The sequence below is a fragment of the Esox lucius genome, chromosome 5 (assembly GCF_011004845.1).
Source record: "Esox lucius isolate fEsoLuc1 chromosome 5, fEsoLuc1.pri, whole genome shotgun sequence".
Classification (NCBI taxonomy): domain Eukaryota; kingdom Metazoa; phylum Chordata; class Actinopteri; order Esociformes; family Esocidae; genus Esox; species Esox lucius.
Genome location: NC_047573.1, coordinates 3,677,273 through 3,693,379, shown reverse-complemented (window position 1 = coordinate 3,693,379; position 16,107 = coordinate 3,677,273). Strand labels below are relative to the sequence as shown.

At 44.3% G+C, this 16,107-nt stretch overlaps 1 protein-coding gene across 4 annotated transcripts in view; it reads left to right on the top strand.

The window, feature by feature from the left end:
• Positions 1-16,107, top strand: part of micu1 (mitochondrial calcium uptake 1) — a 60,965-nt gene that overhangs the window by 18,778 nt on the left and 26,080 nt on the right. For all 4 annotated transcript variants that reach the window (XM_020046725.3, XM_020046724.3, XM_020046723.3 and 1 more), the window contains exons 4-5: positions 995-1,157; positions 10,996-11,039. In XM_020046725.3, the coding sequence (XP_019902284.2) occupies positions 995-1,157; positions 10,996-11,039 (207 nt within the window). The remainder of the gene's footprint in view (positions 1-994; positions 1,158-10,995; positions 11,040-16,107) is intronic.

Here is a 16,107-nt window from a genome sequence, read left to right as displayed (position 1 = left end):
CCAAAGTACATGCCAACACAGGTTTTCCGGGGTGGCAGAGGTCCATGTAATCATGGCTTAGGGGAAAAGCAAAGGGGATGTTTGCCAGTTCCAGTTCCATTTGACTTCTGCATTTCAAACGGTCCGTCCTGGTGAAGAGATGACAATGCAATCAGATTTTTTCGTTTCATCCGAGCTCAGGGAATCGATCTTTAGTTACGGTTACCCACCTTTATTCTTAACCTGGAGACTGAAAAGAGACCTGGTTGCATGACACGTCCTGAACTGATATTATTTCAAACAAGACCCTATTATGATGTTGTCTGTCTCTCTTCAGCTTGGAGCCAGCAGTGATTGACAGACATGTAATTCACAGTGGGTGTAGGAAGTTTTGATAATATTTCAAAATGTTGAATAGGGTATTTTAATACATTTTCAGACTAACTTGGATATTGTGGGTTGCTGTGCGTAAATACAGCTGGGAAAAGTCAGATTTAATGTGCTTTCATTTCAGGTTTTTAGGCAACAAATGTGAACGTTATGCCAGGGAGTGGTGACATTATATACCCGCTCCACTTCCAACCTGTCTAGTACGCCTGGGTCCTATATGGTTTGCTTTGCTCTGGACCAGCTGCTCTTGTTCTTCTTTGCCACTCGCCCGGGTCGTAGTCCAGGAGCGACAAATCTCCGGCGCTGTGGACCTGTCCGTCTGACTGGCGCGTTTTCACGGACACAGACTTTTCATTTCCGCGTCCCGTTCAGTCTTTCTAGTGAGGAGTGTATTGGTGACTGTAATCCCATCTGTCTGGACTGTCTCCGGTCAGCAGGCCACAGACACACCGTGTGGCCAGCAACCCTGTGGGGATGAATCCTTGTGAGGCTAACATATCTACAGTATGAGCCCTGGTATCTTCCCTCTGTCTTCAGTTCTTCTCTCTCCCTCCCTTCCTAGTAACAACCAGTATCTCTCTCTCACGGTCTCCCCCCCCTCTCCCCCCGTCTCTCCCTCTCCCAGGTGATGGAGTACGAGAACAGAATAAGGGCCTACTCCACTCCTGACAAGATCTTCCGTTACTTTGCCACGCTGAAGATCATTAGTGAGCAGGGAGATGCTGAGGTGTACATGACGCCACAGGACTTTGTGCGCTCCATCACCCCGAATGAGAAACAGCCAGAGAGTGAGTCTGAAACAATCCCACCTCTGTCCGCCTTTCCCATCTCTTTACTCTGCAATTGCCTCTTTCTTACTTTCTCTGTTCATCTCTCTCGGTCTGCCGACATTCATATTTTCCGATATCTGAACTATATTTCCATCTTCATCTCTCTGAGTCTAACCCCAGTCCAGTTCTCTCCCTCCACCTCTCGGTTTCTCGCCCTCCACCTCTCGGTTTCTCGCCCTCCACCTCTCGGTTTCTCGCCCTCCACCTCTCGGTTTCTCGCCCCCCACCTCTCGGTTTCTCGCCCCCCACCTCTCGGTTTCTCGCCCTCCACCTCTCGGTTTCTCGCCCTCCACCTCTCGGTTTCTCGCCCCCCACCTCTCGGTTTCTCGCCCCCCACCTCTCGGTTTCTCGCCCCCCACCTCTCGGTTTCTCGCCCCCCACCTCTCTGTTTCTCTCCCTCCACCTCTCTGTTTCTCTCCCTCCACCTCTCTGTTTCTCTCCCTCCACCTCTCGGTTTCTCTCCCTCCACCTCTCGGTTTCTCTCCCTCCACCTCTCGGTTTCTCGCCCCCCACCTCTCGGTTTCTCGCCCCCCACCTCTCGGTTTCTCGCCCCCCACCTCTCGGTTTCTCGCCCCCCACCTCTCGGTTTCTCTCCCTCCACCTTTCCTAACTCAAAGCGTTGCTCCCTGTGCATTGTCTCTCTTATTGAGTCGTCCTGCTCATGCTGCTCCTGCTGGTGCGGGGCGGGGCGGGCGTGTGGGTAACAGTGACCTGATAGTTGGTACAGTAGCGAGTGCTGTCACACACAGAGCGAGTGCTGTTTGATCGCAAACACTGAATGACAGAGCTGAATAGTGTGAAGGAATGCTCTAGTATATAGGGTTTTAGAATGTACATTGGATGAGATGTGTGTGTCAGCAGTCTGCTCTGCTGATAATAAGATATTAGATTACCCTGACGCGCGCGCACGCACGCACGCACGCACGCACGCTTGCATGCGCATGCACACACAAACCGCTAGTCAAGTCTTAGTTGGGCTTTTAGTATTATTTTGCCTTACTTCAAAGGGATAGTGTGATTTGTTGCCCGGAAAGCACTTTTTCTACTTCCCCTGAATCCAGTTATCTAATGGATAACTTAATGTCTCTGTGAGCAGTTTTTGAAGGAAGTAAAGAAAAAAGTTTCCAGAGCCATTGCTAACCAGCGTCAGCGCAATGAGTGGTAGTCCATCTGAACCGAGCCGTTGCTAACTAGCGTCAGCGCAATGAGTGGTAGTCCATCTGAACCGAGCCGTTGCTAACTAGCGTCAGCGCAATGAGTGGTAGTCCATCTGAACCGAGCCGTTGCTAACCAGCGTCAGCGCAATGAGTGGTAGTCCATCTGAACCGAGCCGTTGCTAACTAGCGTCAGCGCAATGAGTGGTAGTCCAGCTGAACCGAGCCGTTGCTAACTAGCGTCAGCGCAATGAGTGGTAGTCCATCTGAACCGAGCCGTTGCTAACTAGCGTCAGCGCAATGAGTGGTAGTCCAGCTGAACCGAGCCGTTGCTAACCAGCGTCAGCGCAATGAGTGGTAGTCCAGCTGAACCGCTAGCAGGCTGACTCAGTGGTCTGTGGGTGGGTAGATAACGCTTTCTGTAGGTATGTAGATGGCAACTAACAGAGCCCTCCAGAAAACTCTTGTTGCAGTGCATTCAATCAGTCATCTTACACAGATCATCCAGCTGTCAGGTCCCTGCCAGTCCGTCATGGCCTTTTATAAACTGGGTAGTTTGGCTGTGAGTGTCAGTTGTACGTGTCTGTATCCGACAATATACTGCGGGTTTGTGGCAAACTGATGTTTCCTGTTCTGTTTGTGTTGGAACCATCACTTTGTAATAGCAGTAAGGCACCTCGTAATTGGCATCCTTTCATTTATGCAACTAATGAAAAAAACAAGTTGGGATCCACCCCTTATTGCTATCTGTATTTTTAGTACAAAATATTTTGGTACCCCATATGTATTTCTTTGGTTTAAAGTTGAACCAAAAAAATAATCGGAATAATCAACTAAACATTTGATTATTCTACAAAGATATTGTAAAATGTCCCAGACAATATAATTGGCACCTTCTAATAGTAGTTAGAAATTATGACCTTTCAGGCTGGTGATCCTCTTTTACTTTTGAATTGAACTCACCTGTGGTAAGTTAGGAGTGGCTTCAATATGAAAATCACTCAGTTAACAGTTTGAATCCAGAAAACTAGAGAAATAAAATTTATTAATTTCTCTAGTTTTATTTCACTGTGTTTGCCGCAATGAGCATGCAGGAAAATAAGGAACCAGTAAATTGTCTGACATAAGAGGTCAGGAGGTCAGACACAAGATTGTAGTAAATCCTGGGCAATTTCAAGTCTACAAGTCCATTACCACAGACCTTGATGTTTCTGTTCACTTTGCATGTTACCAAGACGTTTAAGGCCCATTTCACGGTAGCCTACCTTCCTGAATGTGGCGGCAAGGCAAAATAAAACTTCATGGAAGTTTGCAGCGAGGGATTGCCACAGATTCAAGTTGATTTTCAGATACCAGGTGCAACAGATTTCTATTCCATCAGTAATTCAATGAGCAGGAGTTGTAAAATAGAAGACTTAGCACCCACTGCTGACAGAGAGACCACGACTGCAGTTTGCCAAAACACAACTGAACATGCTATAATCCACCTTGGGCGATCTCCCAGACAGTACAAAGGCTTTAAAGAACAGAATACGTTCACCACAGTTAAGCTGTTACGTGGTAACTGAAAAAACCCCATGTGCCTGCATTTGACTGCCGACGCTCAACTAGAATCTGGCCGTCCTGTGGTAGTTTGACGTCGTTCATTTCAAACTCAAATGAACGTGCGTGTCACCAGATGTCTATGAAAAAGCAAAAACAAGAAATTCTTACTTCTGGAAATATTCGTGGTGAAAGTTATCTTGCACTTGAAAGGAATCTTTCAGCGATCCACTGCGGTCGGCTATAGTACTGTGCAAATTGTTTCGTAAGTGCTTCCTCAGTTCAATTCAAATGGCTTTATTAGCATGGAAGGTATAACTACATACGTTGCCAAAGCGTAGATAAATATATTCTTTCTCCTATACTGAAGACCGTGCACACTGAAGTGATTGGTGTTTCTCGCTCAGCTGCTCGTTGCCATCCGACTGATTTTCAATGTACCAAGTAAATGCCATTCACGTGTCTAGCCAAAAAGTTTACATCAATATTTTGTTTCAGAGGCTATGCTTTTGAACACAGGGGAAACACTGGATTATGTCCATTTGGTTTTTGTAACCTAATACATCCCATAATATAGAGATGTTGACCGAGCAGTGTAGGTTGCTTGTGGCAACCTTTGAGCACCAAGTTTCTTTTCTGTAAGATGCAAGTAAAATCAGCATGACTTGAGCTGAATTGAACGTGAAACCCTTTGAAGATAAAAAAGATTGGTATATGCTCTGTGCTTCATCACAGAGGTTTAAAAGAAGCCTTTGAACAAGTAACAGACTTAAAAATGAATATGAAAAGAGTTTACTAAAACATGGAAATACTACATGTCATATTTCAAATTTGATAGCTGCAGGCACCTGTAGATATGATTGACACGCTAGCTAAAGATGAACACCAAAGGCTCTAAAATAACCACAGGTGAAGAACTATATTGTAATTTGCAATTAACCATTTGTGTGTCTTTTTATGTGTGCCTGGGTTCATTGCCTTGCTCGGTTTTTGAGCTAAAATGTACTGGTACTTGGATATGATCATTTTCTATTATTGATATATAGAAGTCAAAATGAGGTGAAAGAGACTGGCTTCTGATTTCCAATTATATTATTGATATGGAGAAGTCAAGCTAAGGATAGTGTCTTGTCAGAAGTCTGTAAAAGAGTCTGGCTCCTGATTTCTGATTATATTATTGATATAGAAAAGTCAAGCTAAGGATAGTGTCTTGTCAGAAGTCTGTAAAAGAGTCTGGCTCCTGATTTCTGATTATATTATTGATATAGAAAAGTCAAGCTAAGGATAGTGTCTTGTCAGAAGTCTGTAAAAGAGTCTGGCTCCTGATTTCTGATTATATTATTGATATAGAAAAGTCAAGCTAAGGATAGTGTCTAGACAGAAGTCTGTAAAAGAGTCTGGCTCCTGGTTTCCATTCTAGAAGGCCCATTCCTGGTCCCTCCTCTTTATACACCAACAAGGATGCTGCTGACCTTAAAAAGAAAGGCCACAGGACATCTGGAAGCAAAACCTTGACAAGCCATACTCCCTTCTTATATGTGTGACCAAAAATCACATTTTCTGACCATGTATTTACAATCCAAATGCAAATTGCCATGTAGCAAACACCAAGCCCCTCCATTTGTTGGCTGCCCTCAAATTTTTTTTTTCCTGGCATTTCTTTGGCATAATATTTTTTTTCTCCATTATGATAAATACCTAGCAGGCATGATTCAGCATTTACGTTGTAGTGCTACTGTTTATTGCTATAGATAGCATTTACATAGTAGTGCTAATGTTTATTGCTATGGACAGCATTTACATTGCAAATGTTCACTGCTGTAGACAGCATTTGCATAGTAGTACTACTGTTTATTGCTATAGACAGCATTTACGTAGTAGTACTACTGTTTATTGCTATAGACAGCATTTACATAGTAGTACTACTGTTTATTGCTATAGACAGCATTTACATAGTAGTGCTACTGTTTATTGCTATGGACAGCATTTACATTGCAAATGTTCACTGCTATAGACAGTATTTACATAGTAGTGCTACTGTTTATTGCTATAGACATCATTGCTAATGTTTACTGCTATAGACAGCATTTATGTAGTAGTGCTACTGTTTATTGCTATAGACAGCATTTACGTAGTTGTGCTACGGTTTAAAACTGGTTTCATGGTCTGTCCTGAAGTAATTATTAGGACGGATTAGGATATAACGGTTTTCGTAAAGGATGATCCACAAAGTTTATATGTAGTTTTCCAAAAATGTATCTAGCTAACTGACGGAGAGCCGAGGAGTCAAAATGCTTGTGACCTGTATCAGGTTTTCCATGTCCGTTGCACACCACTGAGATCCTTTGTGGTTTTCTGGAAGACTGAGTTTCTTTAGCCCCTGGATAAATAATTCCCTATGCATGAATAAATGATAAAGCAACAGTAAACTCTCTATTTATTAGGCTACACATTCAATTGGTCTATTTGGATCTCGCCTTCAAAGAGCAAAACATTTTGCAGTGGATAACAAAAGCAAGCAGTTTTTTTATTTCACTTTATTTGACACATCAACAGTATATCAGACTATACAGGAAGTAGTGAAATACCTGTCTCGGGTCCTAAAACAATGCAGTCCTTTAATTCTAATTAATTACAATAAAAACAATTACATTTTATTATGCAATTTTTTTAAATTCATTTTCGAGAATACAATTATGTTCAGGTAGTTGGATTCCTGTTTCAGTCCTATTCCATTTGCTGCATATTTGAATACTTCCCAGGAAATGTAGTGGGTGTGTGTTGACTTGTGGTCAATAGTGATTGGTGACTGTGTTAAAAGGTATATTGAAGCAGTCTGACTGGAGTTCTACTGGACTGAGACAATCTGTTAGCTACCTTTATTTAATCTTAATGAGAATTTCTCTGTGTTAACCACTATGCTGGTGAAGTCCTTGTAGCAAATCAGTAAAAGTGGGGCTGTTTTGAAAGGATATTTTTGACTCTGGGTTATGATTTTTAGGAGTTTAACAGGGGTGTGTAGACTTTTTATATCCACTGCTCGCGCACACACACACACACACACACACACACACACACACACACACACATGCTTTTCCACCATTGCAGTTTCATTATAAATGACCCCAAGGGGAAAATGACAGAATCAGTGGCGCATCCAAATGATGCAATGTTTTTGCGTTGCGGATGTCACACTGCTTAGCCAGTAGCTCTTCTTCTACTGGACAGCGTTCAGATCTGGAGGTCCTCCACACAACACATCAGTGACGTCCTTCAGAACATGCCCAGAAATGCACCTCTTCAGTGTTTCCATCCTTTACATCTCAAACCAACTGTGGAGCACATTCTTAACTCTTAGGACATTTGAATAAACCCAAATCTTCTATGACTTGAGGTCAAGGTAAATGTATGCAGTGTATATACATTAAGTATATATTGAGTTATGATTCTTACCTTTACAGCAGTTGAATGTTCAGCCTTGAAAGACTTGAGTTCAGCTTAATGAGAATAAGAATATTTTAAGTTGTGCCGATTCATCATAACTCCCCTTGCCACAGCTACATAGCAGTACACACACACACCACTTTAAACCCGGCTTGCTCATCACACTGATATTATGCTTGTTCCAAATGGCCTTCTATTCCCTACATTACACACTGCTTTGCCCAGAGCCCCATAGTGTTACACACTAGTGTGTAGGATGCCTGTTGTCGCTCTTTAGCCTATTGAAGAGAGGAGCTGAGAGGAGCTCAGGGACATTCTTTCTCCTTCGGAGAAGCTGCTGTCCTAAAGAGCCTGTTATCTGCTCTTTGATGTGTGAGAAGGAGACGTTTCTGTGTTATTTCACCTTTATTCAACCGGGGGGAAGAATGGGACTGGAGAGAGAGAGAGGGAGGGAGATTATGTCAAGGTCCACATTCAGGATTTACTGTAAATATCTAGGTATGTCATACTAGTAATACTCTTTAAGCCATTGTTGAATGAAGCGGTATGTATTTCTAAAAGTGTTTCAGCAGAACGTTTTGAGAAAACAAGCCGTTTATAGTGTAGTGAATCATTGTGCCATCTAAATCGCTTGGCTATGTGCTTGAAAATATACCAGAATATCAGGTGCTGGATAACTTGTTTTGGCAGTGGTAACACACATTTTTCTGTGGTCTTAGTCAGAGGGAGGTACGGAGGGAGGGAGGGAGGTACGGAGGGAAGGAGGGAGGTACGGAGGTACGGACGGAGGGAGGGAGGTACGGACGGAGGGAGGGAGCGAGGTTATAGAGTGTAAGGGAAGGGAAGGACAACCAGTGAAAACGGGGTCAGGTCATGGCCTCCTGAACTGAGGAAGAGAACAGAGATATAAGGGGGATAGATCCAGAGAGATAAAGGAATGAAAGTGGAGGTGGAAAGGGTTTGGAGTGAGTGAGAGGAGAAAGGACAGAAATTAAAAGAAAAAGGTTTGGGAATGAGGAATGGGAGTTGGGAGGTGAAAACCGAGATGAAAGGGGAGTTGGGTGGAGAGAAAAGGCAAGGGAGAGAAGAGATATGAAAGGGGCTTGAGTGAATGAGGGAGGGAGGAGGGGGAAGGAGTGTCGCCACGACAACAGCAGATGAAAGTTGGGATGAAGAGAGGAATATAGAAGAAGGCCTCATGTATTATTCATGGGTCCAGACGACACTGTCAGTAGTTCTTTCCGGTTCTTATCCACTGTGCGCTGTAGTAAGTGGCGTCATGAGATTGATTTACTGTGACACACGTGGTCCTCACCTGACCATCTAATCCATCAACCTGGACTGGAGGGTGTGCTTGGTTTGGTTCACCTTTGCTCATTTCAACTAGCCTGGAGAACTGCCTTATATAGGGAATGATCCGAATTGGGGTGTAGACAATCGATCTATTTTGCATGACAAAGACAGGAGTGTAGATCTCCAGGAACAAGTTTGTGGACTTTTCCATGGGTTATACGCAACTGATCATTGGGTATTATTCCATCGACTAGTGCTGGTTTGTGAACCTGAATTTCAGAAACGCTGTGTTTGCAGACCGTGTCATCCAGAAGCTTAAATATGCTCATGAATGTTCTGTGCGGGTTGTATAAACATGCGTTAGTGGTGGTTTATGAGAAGCTGGTACTGTAACAATTTGTTCAGAGGGGTTTATGTAAATCATCAACTCATCAGCATTCTCGGCATCCAGCAAAGTGATCCACAGCTGATTAATGAACAGTAGAATCAATGCTGAACGATGATGGCGTTTATTTGAAGGATCTTCTGGAAACTGGAAATGGCTTGTTAATGGTGGTTGTTAATCTGTGGCAAGTCAGTGATTCCCCACTGTTACATTGTAATGACACACAGCCGAATGCACTGCGAGAAGTGAAACCCTGTTAATTCATTTCAATGGCCATTGAGCTTAACTAGCTCCCACCCAAAAAAAACTAGCGTCTGTATAGTGCACTATTTTGCCTGCTGTTCACCTGCCGCCTGCCATTCCTACTGTACAGACCCACTCCTGCCGTAAAGATACATTCTTACTGTACAGACCCACTCCTGCCGTAAATATACATTCCTACTGTACAGACACACTCCTGCCGTAAAGATACATTCTTACTGTACAGACCCACTCCTGCCGTAAAGATACATTCCTACTATTTAGACCCACTCCTGCCGTAAATATACATTCCTGATGTATAGACACACTCCTGCTGTAAATATACATTCCTACTCTACAGACCCACTACTGCCGTAAAGATGCATTCCTACTGTATAGACACACTCCTGTTGTAAAGGTACATTTCTACTTTGCAGACACACTCCTGCCCTACAGACACACTCCTGCCCTACCGACCTACAGACACACCTACAGACCTGCTGTAAAGATACATTCCTACTGTACAGACACCTGTCGTAAAGATACATTCCTACTTTACAGACACACTCCTGCTGTAAAGATACATTCCTACTGTACAGACACACTCCTGCTCTACAGACCTACAGACACACTCCTGCCCTATAGACCTACAGACACAAACCTGCCCTACAGACACACTCCTGCCCTATAGACCTTCAGACACACTCCTGCCCTATAGACCTACAGACACACTCCTGCCCTATAGCCCTACAGACACACACCTGCCCTACAGACACACACCTGCCCTACAGACACACACCTGCCCTACAGACACACACCTGCCCTACAGACACACACCTGCCCTACAGACCTGCAGACACACACCTGCCCTACAGACCTGCAGACACACACCTGCCCTACAGACCTGCAGACACACACCTGCCCTACAGACCTACAGACACACACCTGCCCTACAGACCTGCAGACACACACCTGCCCTACAGACCTACAGACACACACCTGCCCTACAGACCTGCAGACACACACCTGCCCTACAGACCTGCAGACACACACCTGCCCTACAGACACACACCTGCCCTACAGACACACACCTGCCCTACAGACCTGCAGACACACACCTGCCCTACAGACCTGCAGACACACACCTGCCCTACAGACCTACAGACACACACCTGCCCTACAGACCTGCAGACACACACCTGCCCTACAGACCTGCAGACACACACCTGCCCTACAGACCTGCAGACACACACCTGCCCTACAGACCTGCAGACACACACCTGCCCTACAGACCTACAGACACACTCCTGCCCTACAGACCTACAGACACACACCTGCCCTACAGACCTACAGACACACACCTGCCCTACAGACCTACAGACACACTCCTGCCCTACAGACCTACAGACAGACTATTGTTAGATGTAATGTGGTCAGAGTTCAAGTTTCTGTATCTCTCGTACACACAAGCACCGTTCTGCTTGCTCCCTCTATGGCTTTCAAGGACCTCCAGCTCTCTATCGCTGCCTGGAATTATCACCGTCTCTCTGTCTCCTTCACACTTTGTAGCCCTGGCTTGGTGTACTTTCAGAAACGCTACTGTCTGCTGTAATCTTTTGAACTTTTGGAGTGCATTTCTTTTTATGTGTCTTAATCGGTCTGTATCTCTCTCTGTCTCCATTTCTCTATCCGTTCCCTTCTCTCTCTCTCTTTCTCTCTCTCTCTCTCTTTCTTTCAGATCTGGGTTTGGATCAGTTCCAGGTGAAGCGCTACGATGGAAAGGTAAGCTGCGATGTGTGGGTGGGTGGGTGGGTGTGTGGGTTAGGCAGGGAGTGTGGGTGGAGGGAGGTGGGTGGGAGAGAAGGCAAACCGTCTACAGTATTGTTAAAGTGTAGCTGAATGACATCTGCCCACGACTCTCTTCCATGTCTTTCACAACCTGGGAATGAGTCCCAAATATCAACCTATTGGTTCTTTTTGTGCGCTTATTGTGCACCATCATCCCATTGGTTTATGGTTGAAACAAGTGTACTATATTGGGACTAGGGTGTCATTTGGAACTCGGGCATGGTTCGATAAAACCCCAATTTCCCCTCCTTAGAGGCTTTCATGAGGTATTTTAGGCCCAGCTCTCAGACCTGCAGTGGACTGTCTTATTCGCCTGGTCTCCATTTCATACATTGCTTTCTGGGGGACATTTTCTTTCATGCTTTTTTTTAAATTTTTTACACGTTGTATTTTCTTCTGCCTGATTACATTCTTTCTCCCCAAAATGTACTTTAAGCTGCTTGAAAGATGAAAGTGAGTCTTAATTGGGTATTAAAAGACACGGTTTATCGAGATGAAATAAAATGTATTCAGTTACTTTTATATACCTATCCAGAGGATAAGTTGTACTGTAAATATCGCAGCCCAGATAACATTTAGAAACAGTAAGCAGTGAAGTGCCTACTTACTGTAATTGCTCCTAAATATCACAGTTTGCCTTTGAGGTGTATAGGAAGGTCAGTAGGCCTGTTTTAAAATATCATTTTTGAGCAGCAATGACTGTAGAGAAGAATTAGTGCTATACTTGCTTATTATTAACATCTAAAATAATGGATTTCTAACTTTAACTACAATCACCTGAATGGAAGCAAATCTGGAAACCTTCATGTAACAAAGCCCTCACCTACTGAAACCCTTTTAATCCGCGGGTCCTGGGGTCTGACCCCGCAGATTTGCAGAAGAGCAACAAAGATAGGCCCGATTTACATCTGAAGAACAAAAAGTGTTATAGGGAAGAATCAACCGAAACATCTGAGTAAATTGGAATTATACCTCGCCATCAACAGTGAGCTTGAGAAAAGCCTGTACTATGTACAGACTCAGTGGATCAGACCTTGTTATCTTGACAGGCCAAATCGGCAGACCTGGCTCCTGCAAGACAGACTTTGCATGCTGCCACGAAAACAAGTGGAAATTGAGCTGCCATTACTAACCTGCCTAATGTATGAGTACATTAGAGATGCACCCATTTGTCACTTATCACACAAACCCAGAAATCAAAGATCTATCTTCGTGTGCCATCACAGCAGCAAGAATGGATGAGAAACGGGCAACCAGTGAAGCACAGACTCTGTAAACATCACCACTTTTGATCTGTTTATTGCCCTCCTTGCCATTCATGCTGTAACTACTGCTTTGGCAATATGAACACATGCTTCCTATGCCAGTAAGGCCCGTTTGAATTAAATATTATTAAATAAAAAACATACCCAGGCCAAGACACTGCTGTTTCTGAGTGACACTCCCTATCCTAAACTAACAGGATTTCAGAAAAGCCCAAATTGGCAAATATAATAATATCAACACGCATTCAGAATGCTGCTGATGTACGCTCAGACGGCCGCAATCCTAGATCCTTCCCCGTCCTCTGATCCAATGTTCCTCTCCCACAATACGTCTTCCGTCGCTCACCTAAATGTCTTTGACATTCGCCTTTCGCCGCATCACCAGGCCTGATGAGGGTGATTTTCTTTCTCACAGGCTGTCTAGCGAGCTTAAAGGATAGAGACATCGATGCTTGCCAACCAAAGGCTAGCCCAAATCTCTTACAAAGCATCCCGTCGCTCGTCCAGGATCAGTTTGACCTTTTTTCTTTTTTCTACTATATAATGAATAAGATCTGGGACCTGATCCAATCCAAAATGTTCACTTGGGGGAAGGACCCTTGTCACTTTACACCCCCCTTTGCTGTACCGACTTTCATGCAAGTCTTGAAATATGGAATATCCGTAATGAGGAGGAGAACAGTGGCTTCCACGCTGATTGGATAACTCACTCTCCAGGTTGCCAAGCAGCTATTTTTTGCTTGTCCAAGCAAAACCAATCTGTAAAAGGATGCTAACTCACGAGGTAATGAAATACATATTTCTAACAGCTGAAGATTTGATTTTCGACTTTGTTCTGATTGCATTTTAAAATAACATGTTCTACATGTTGTCAACGAAAATATGAATGTGGTTCCCCCTGACATTTCCCAGTGACTCTGACCAGGACTCGAGGATTGCAATGTCAGCTAAAGGGACTAGTATTTATCCTGCCCCTGAACTAACCCTGAAGGATGGGTTGGTACGTGGATGCTTGCTCGAATGTTCCACAGGGAAAGTGCTAGCGCTGGTCTAAAATAAGGATAATATATTAATGAACGATGTGGCCTTAAAAGGTAATGTAGTCAATCTCGCCCAAGTCTGGCTGCTCTAGGTCTCCCCAACCAATAGGAATCAATTTCTTGTTGTTGCTTGCTCTTTTAGGGGGATTTGTATGGATGAGTGTATTATATTGGGCACCCTTAAGATGAACTTTAGCACACTAAATAGTATTATTACTGTACTTTTTAAATGGTGATATGTGTTCTTAAGTGTGGTGAAATGGCCCCACTTATATCATGTTTTAGTGTTTCTATAATACATGCCTGGAAATGGCGTTTTAACATTTTTCACTTACAATATATTCTTAATGTATTTCAAATACATCAATGATCGTGTGAATTATATTTGAAATGTTTTGGTAATTGCTATCATTTTCTATACATTTATAATACACTTATGTTTAATTCTTGCTGACTTACTCGTCCACGGTCGAAGCTCTGCCACCTGAAGCGCTCTGCCCTGGTCTTAATAAACTCCCTGGGCTACCTGTTAGGCAGTCGCTGCTCAGCTTGGATTACTTCGTTTTTGGGGCTCATTACCAATCGCGTGCCCACACACAACGCACCGTGCAGGCTTCTCGACATGTCTAAATGTCAACCCGAGAGCAGCTAATTGCCAGGTTTGCGTCTCATGATGTCTGTGCGTTACGTGTGGCTTGTCTGTAGCGCTGAGGTAAAACTAGACAATTCACTGACAGCGGTGAGTGATGGTGAGCAAGAATGACAAGTCAGTGTGTCTGAAAACGCATGATCAGCTGCTGAACAACGCCGTTGCTGTGTTTTTCGGGGGCGGGGGGATTTTCACCTGTTTGCACTGTATTCATTTTACTCTTCGACACAAATCTGGCAACATGTCTCGTTCATGTAAATACACTCTACTCCTTTGCATTTTCTGATGTCCACCCTGTGCTTAACAAAAACAGGACAGACAACTACATAACCCTGTCCCCCTGCCCTGCAGGCTATTCAAATGTCAGTAGGTATTTTAAATAACCCTCCGTCTCTGTGTGGTGGACATCCCATAAATTGAAAACACGACCCAGCATCAGTGCTGGCGGATGGATATCCGAGCTGTGTTTTCTCTCTCTCTGTTTATCAGGTATTAGTGAAAGGAAAGTGTCTTTGGGTCCACTCCCGAACGGCACCCGAAGACACCGCCCTCCTTTTGACCCTAGCAAGTTTTGACGGAGTGCACTGCGCGAGGCTTAGGCTCCCATTTGGGACACACATGGTGTGGTTTACGTAGCCATGGTGACACAAACTCATAGCAGGAGTGTGTCCCAGAATCCTTTGTGGACGGACACACGCACACACTCCTTTAGGTTTCTTCTAGACAGATCCTGACGCCCCTGTGTTAGGTACATACATTTACAAAACGTGTGTTTTCCGTTTTTCTGGATGAGTCCTCGTATAGGACATGTTTGCACATTCGTGTGTTTTGATCCAGAGTCAGATTTTGGCCTGGGACAGTGTGTGCTTAATGAACACACAGCAGTTTGCTCTCCTCATGGTTGTTTTATTACATATGCCACCATGGTCTTTTGTGACAAGAGTATGGACATATGAAAAGAGTAAAGACATTGAGAGAGAGATTTACACACACACTAATACACACACACTTGTGAGGACTTTGTGGTGACCAAGACACATATTCCCATTTGGTCTACTTGTGACCCTAAATCTAAACTTAGCCCCTAACCTTGAATCTTAACCCAGTCATAACCCTTCCTGTGATCTTTAGTGGGAGCCTAAAATAACCAGGACGGGAAAATCCTCATGTTGCCAGATTAGCCATGGTTTAAGATCCTTGTGAGGATTTCTGCTTCTCACACATGGTAACACACATTTTCTGTGGCTGCACACAAATCCCATTACAGCTGCCCTTAAATCAGTTGGTTGATGTGCATGCAGTAAGAAAACCTGGGGTTTAATAAAGAGTACAGGGCTTTACTATTGCAAAACGTCTTGTGAGCACTTCTGCTGAATCGCTGAACCACTCCGCCAGCTTTAATGCTCCACCTGTCATCGTCCTGTCTCTGAGCGTTAGCATTCTGGTTGGTTTGACTGGGCTTGGGTGTCCCTCGTTTGCTCGCCCTTGGTCACATTGTTGTACGCTTGTGGTGTGAGAAACATGATTCCATTGGCTGACATGTTTATGTAATGAGCTATAACAAAGATGAATGAGGTGTTCAGGAGACAGGTTTTCCCAGCTAAAGGCAGCCAACCCCCCCCTCCCCCCTCCCCCCAGTGTTCTAAATGCACGACTCCTCCTTCCTGGCTGTTTTTCACACGGGTCTCAAGCTTTCTGTCCACAACTGCTGGTCTGAGGGGAAATATCAGAGTTAAATTGTGCCACTTCCCCGTCTCTTGCTACATATTAACTGAAAACACGTCTGTCTCTCACTGTTTAGATCGAATGTTCTGTGAGAGTGAATTTTGGATCCGTTAAAAATGGAAATGCCACTTGAATGTCGGTAACTGAAGTAGTGGTTCGCCCCTGTCATCTCTGCTCCCCCCAACTGGCACTCCGTGCTTTATAGACTTCAACTGGGCCACAGAGTACAGAGTGATGATCGTGGTCCCTGACCCTTAGCGTGCGAGCGTGTGTGCAAGGTGTGTGTTTTCATTCTTCCCTCCCGTTGGCCGGTCTGACGCACT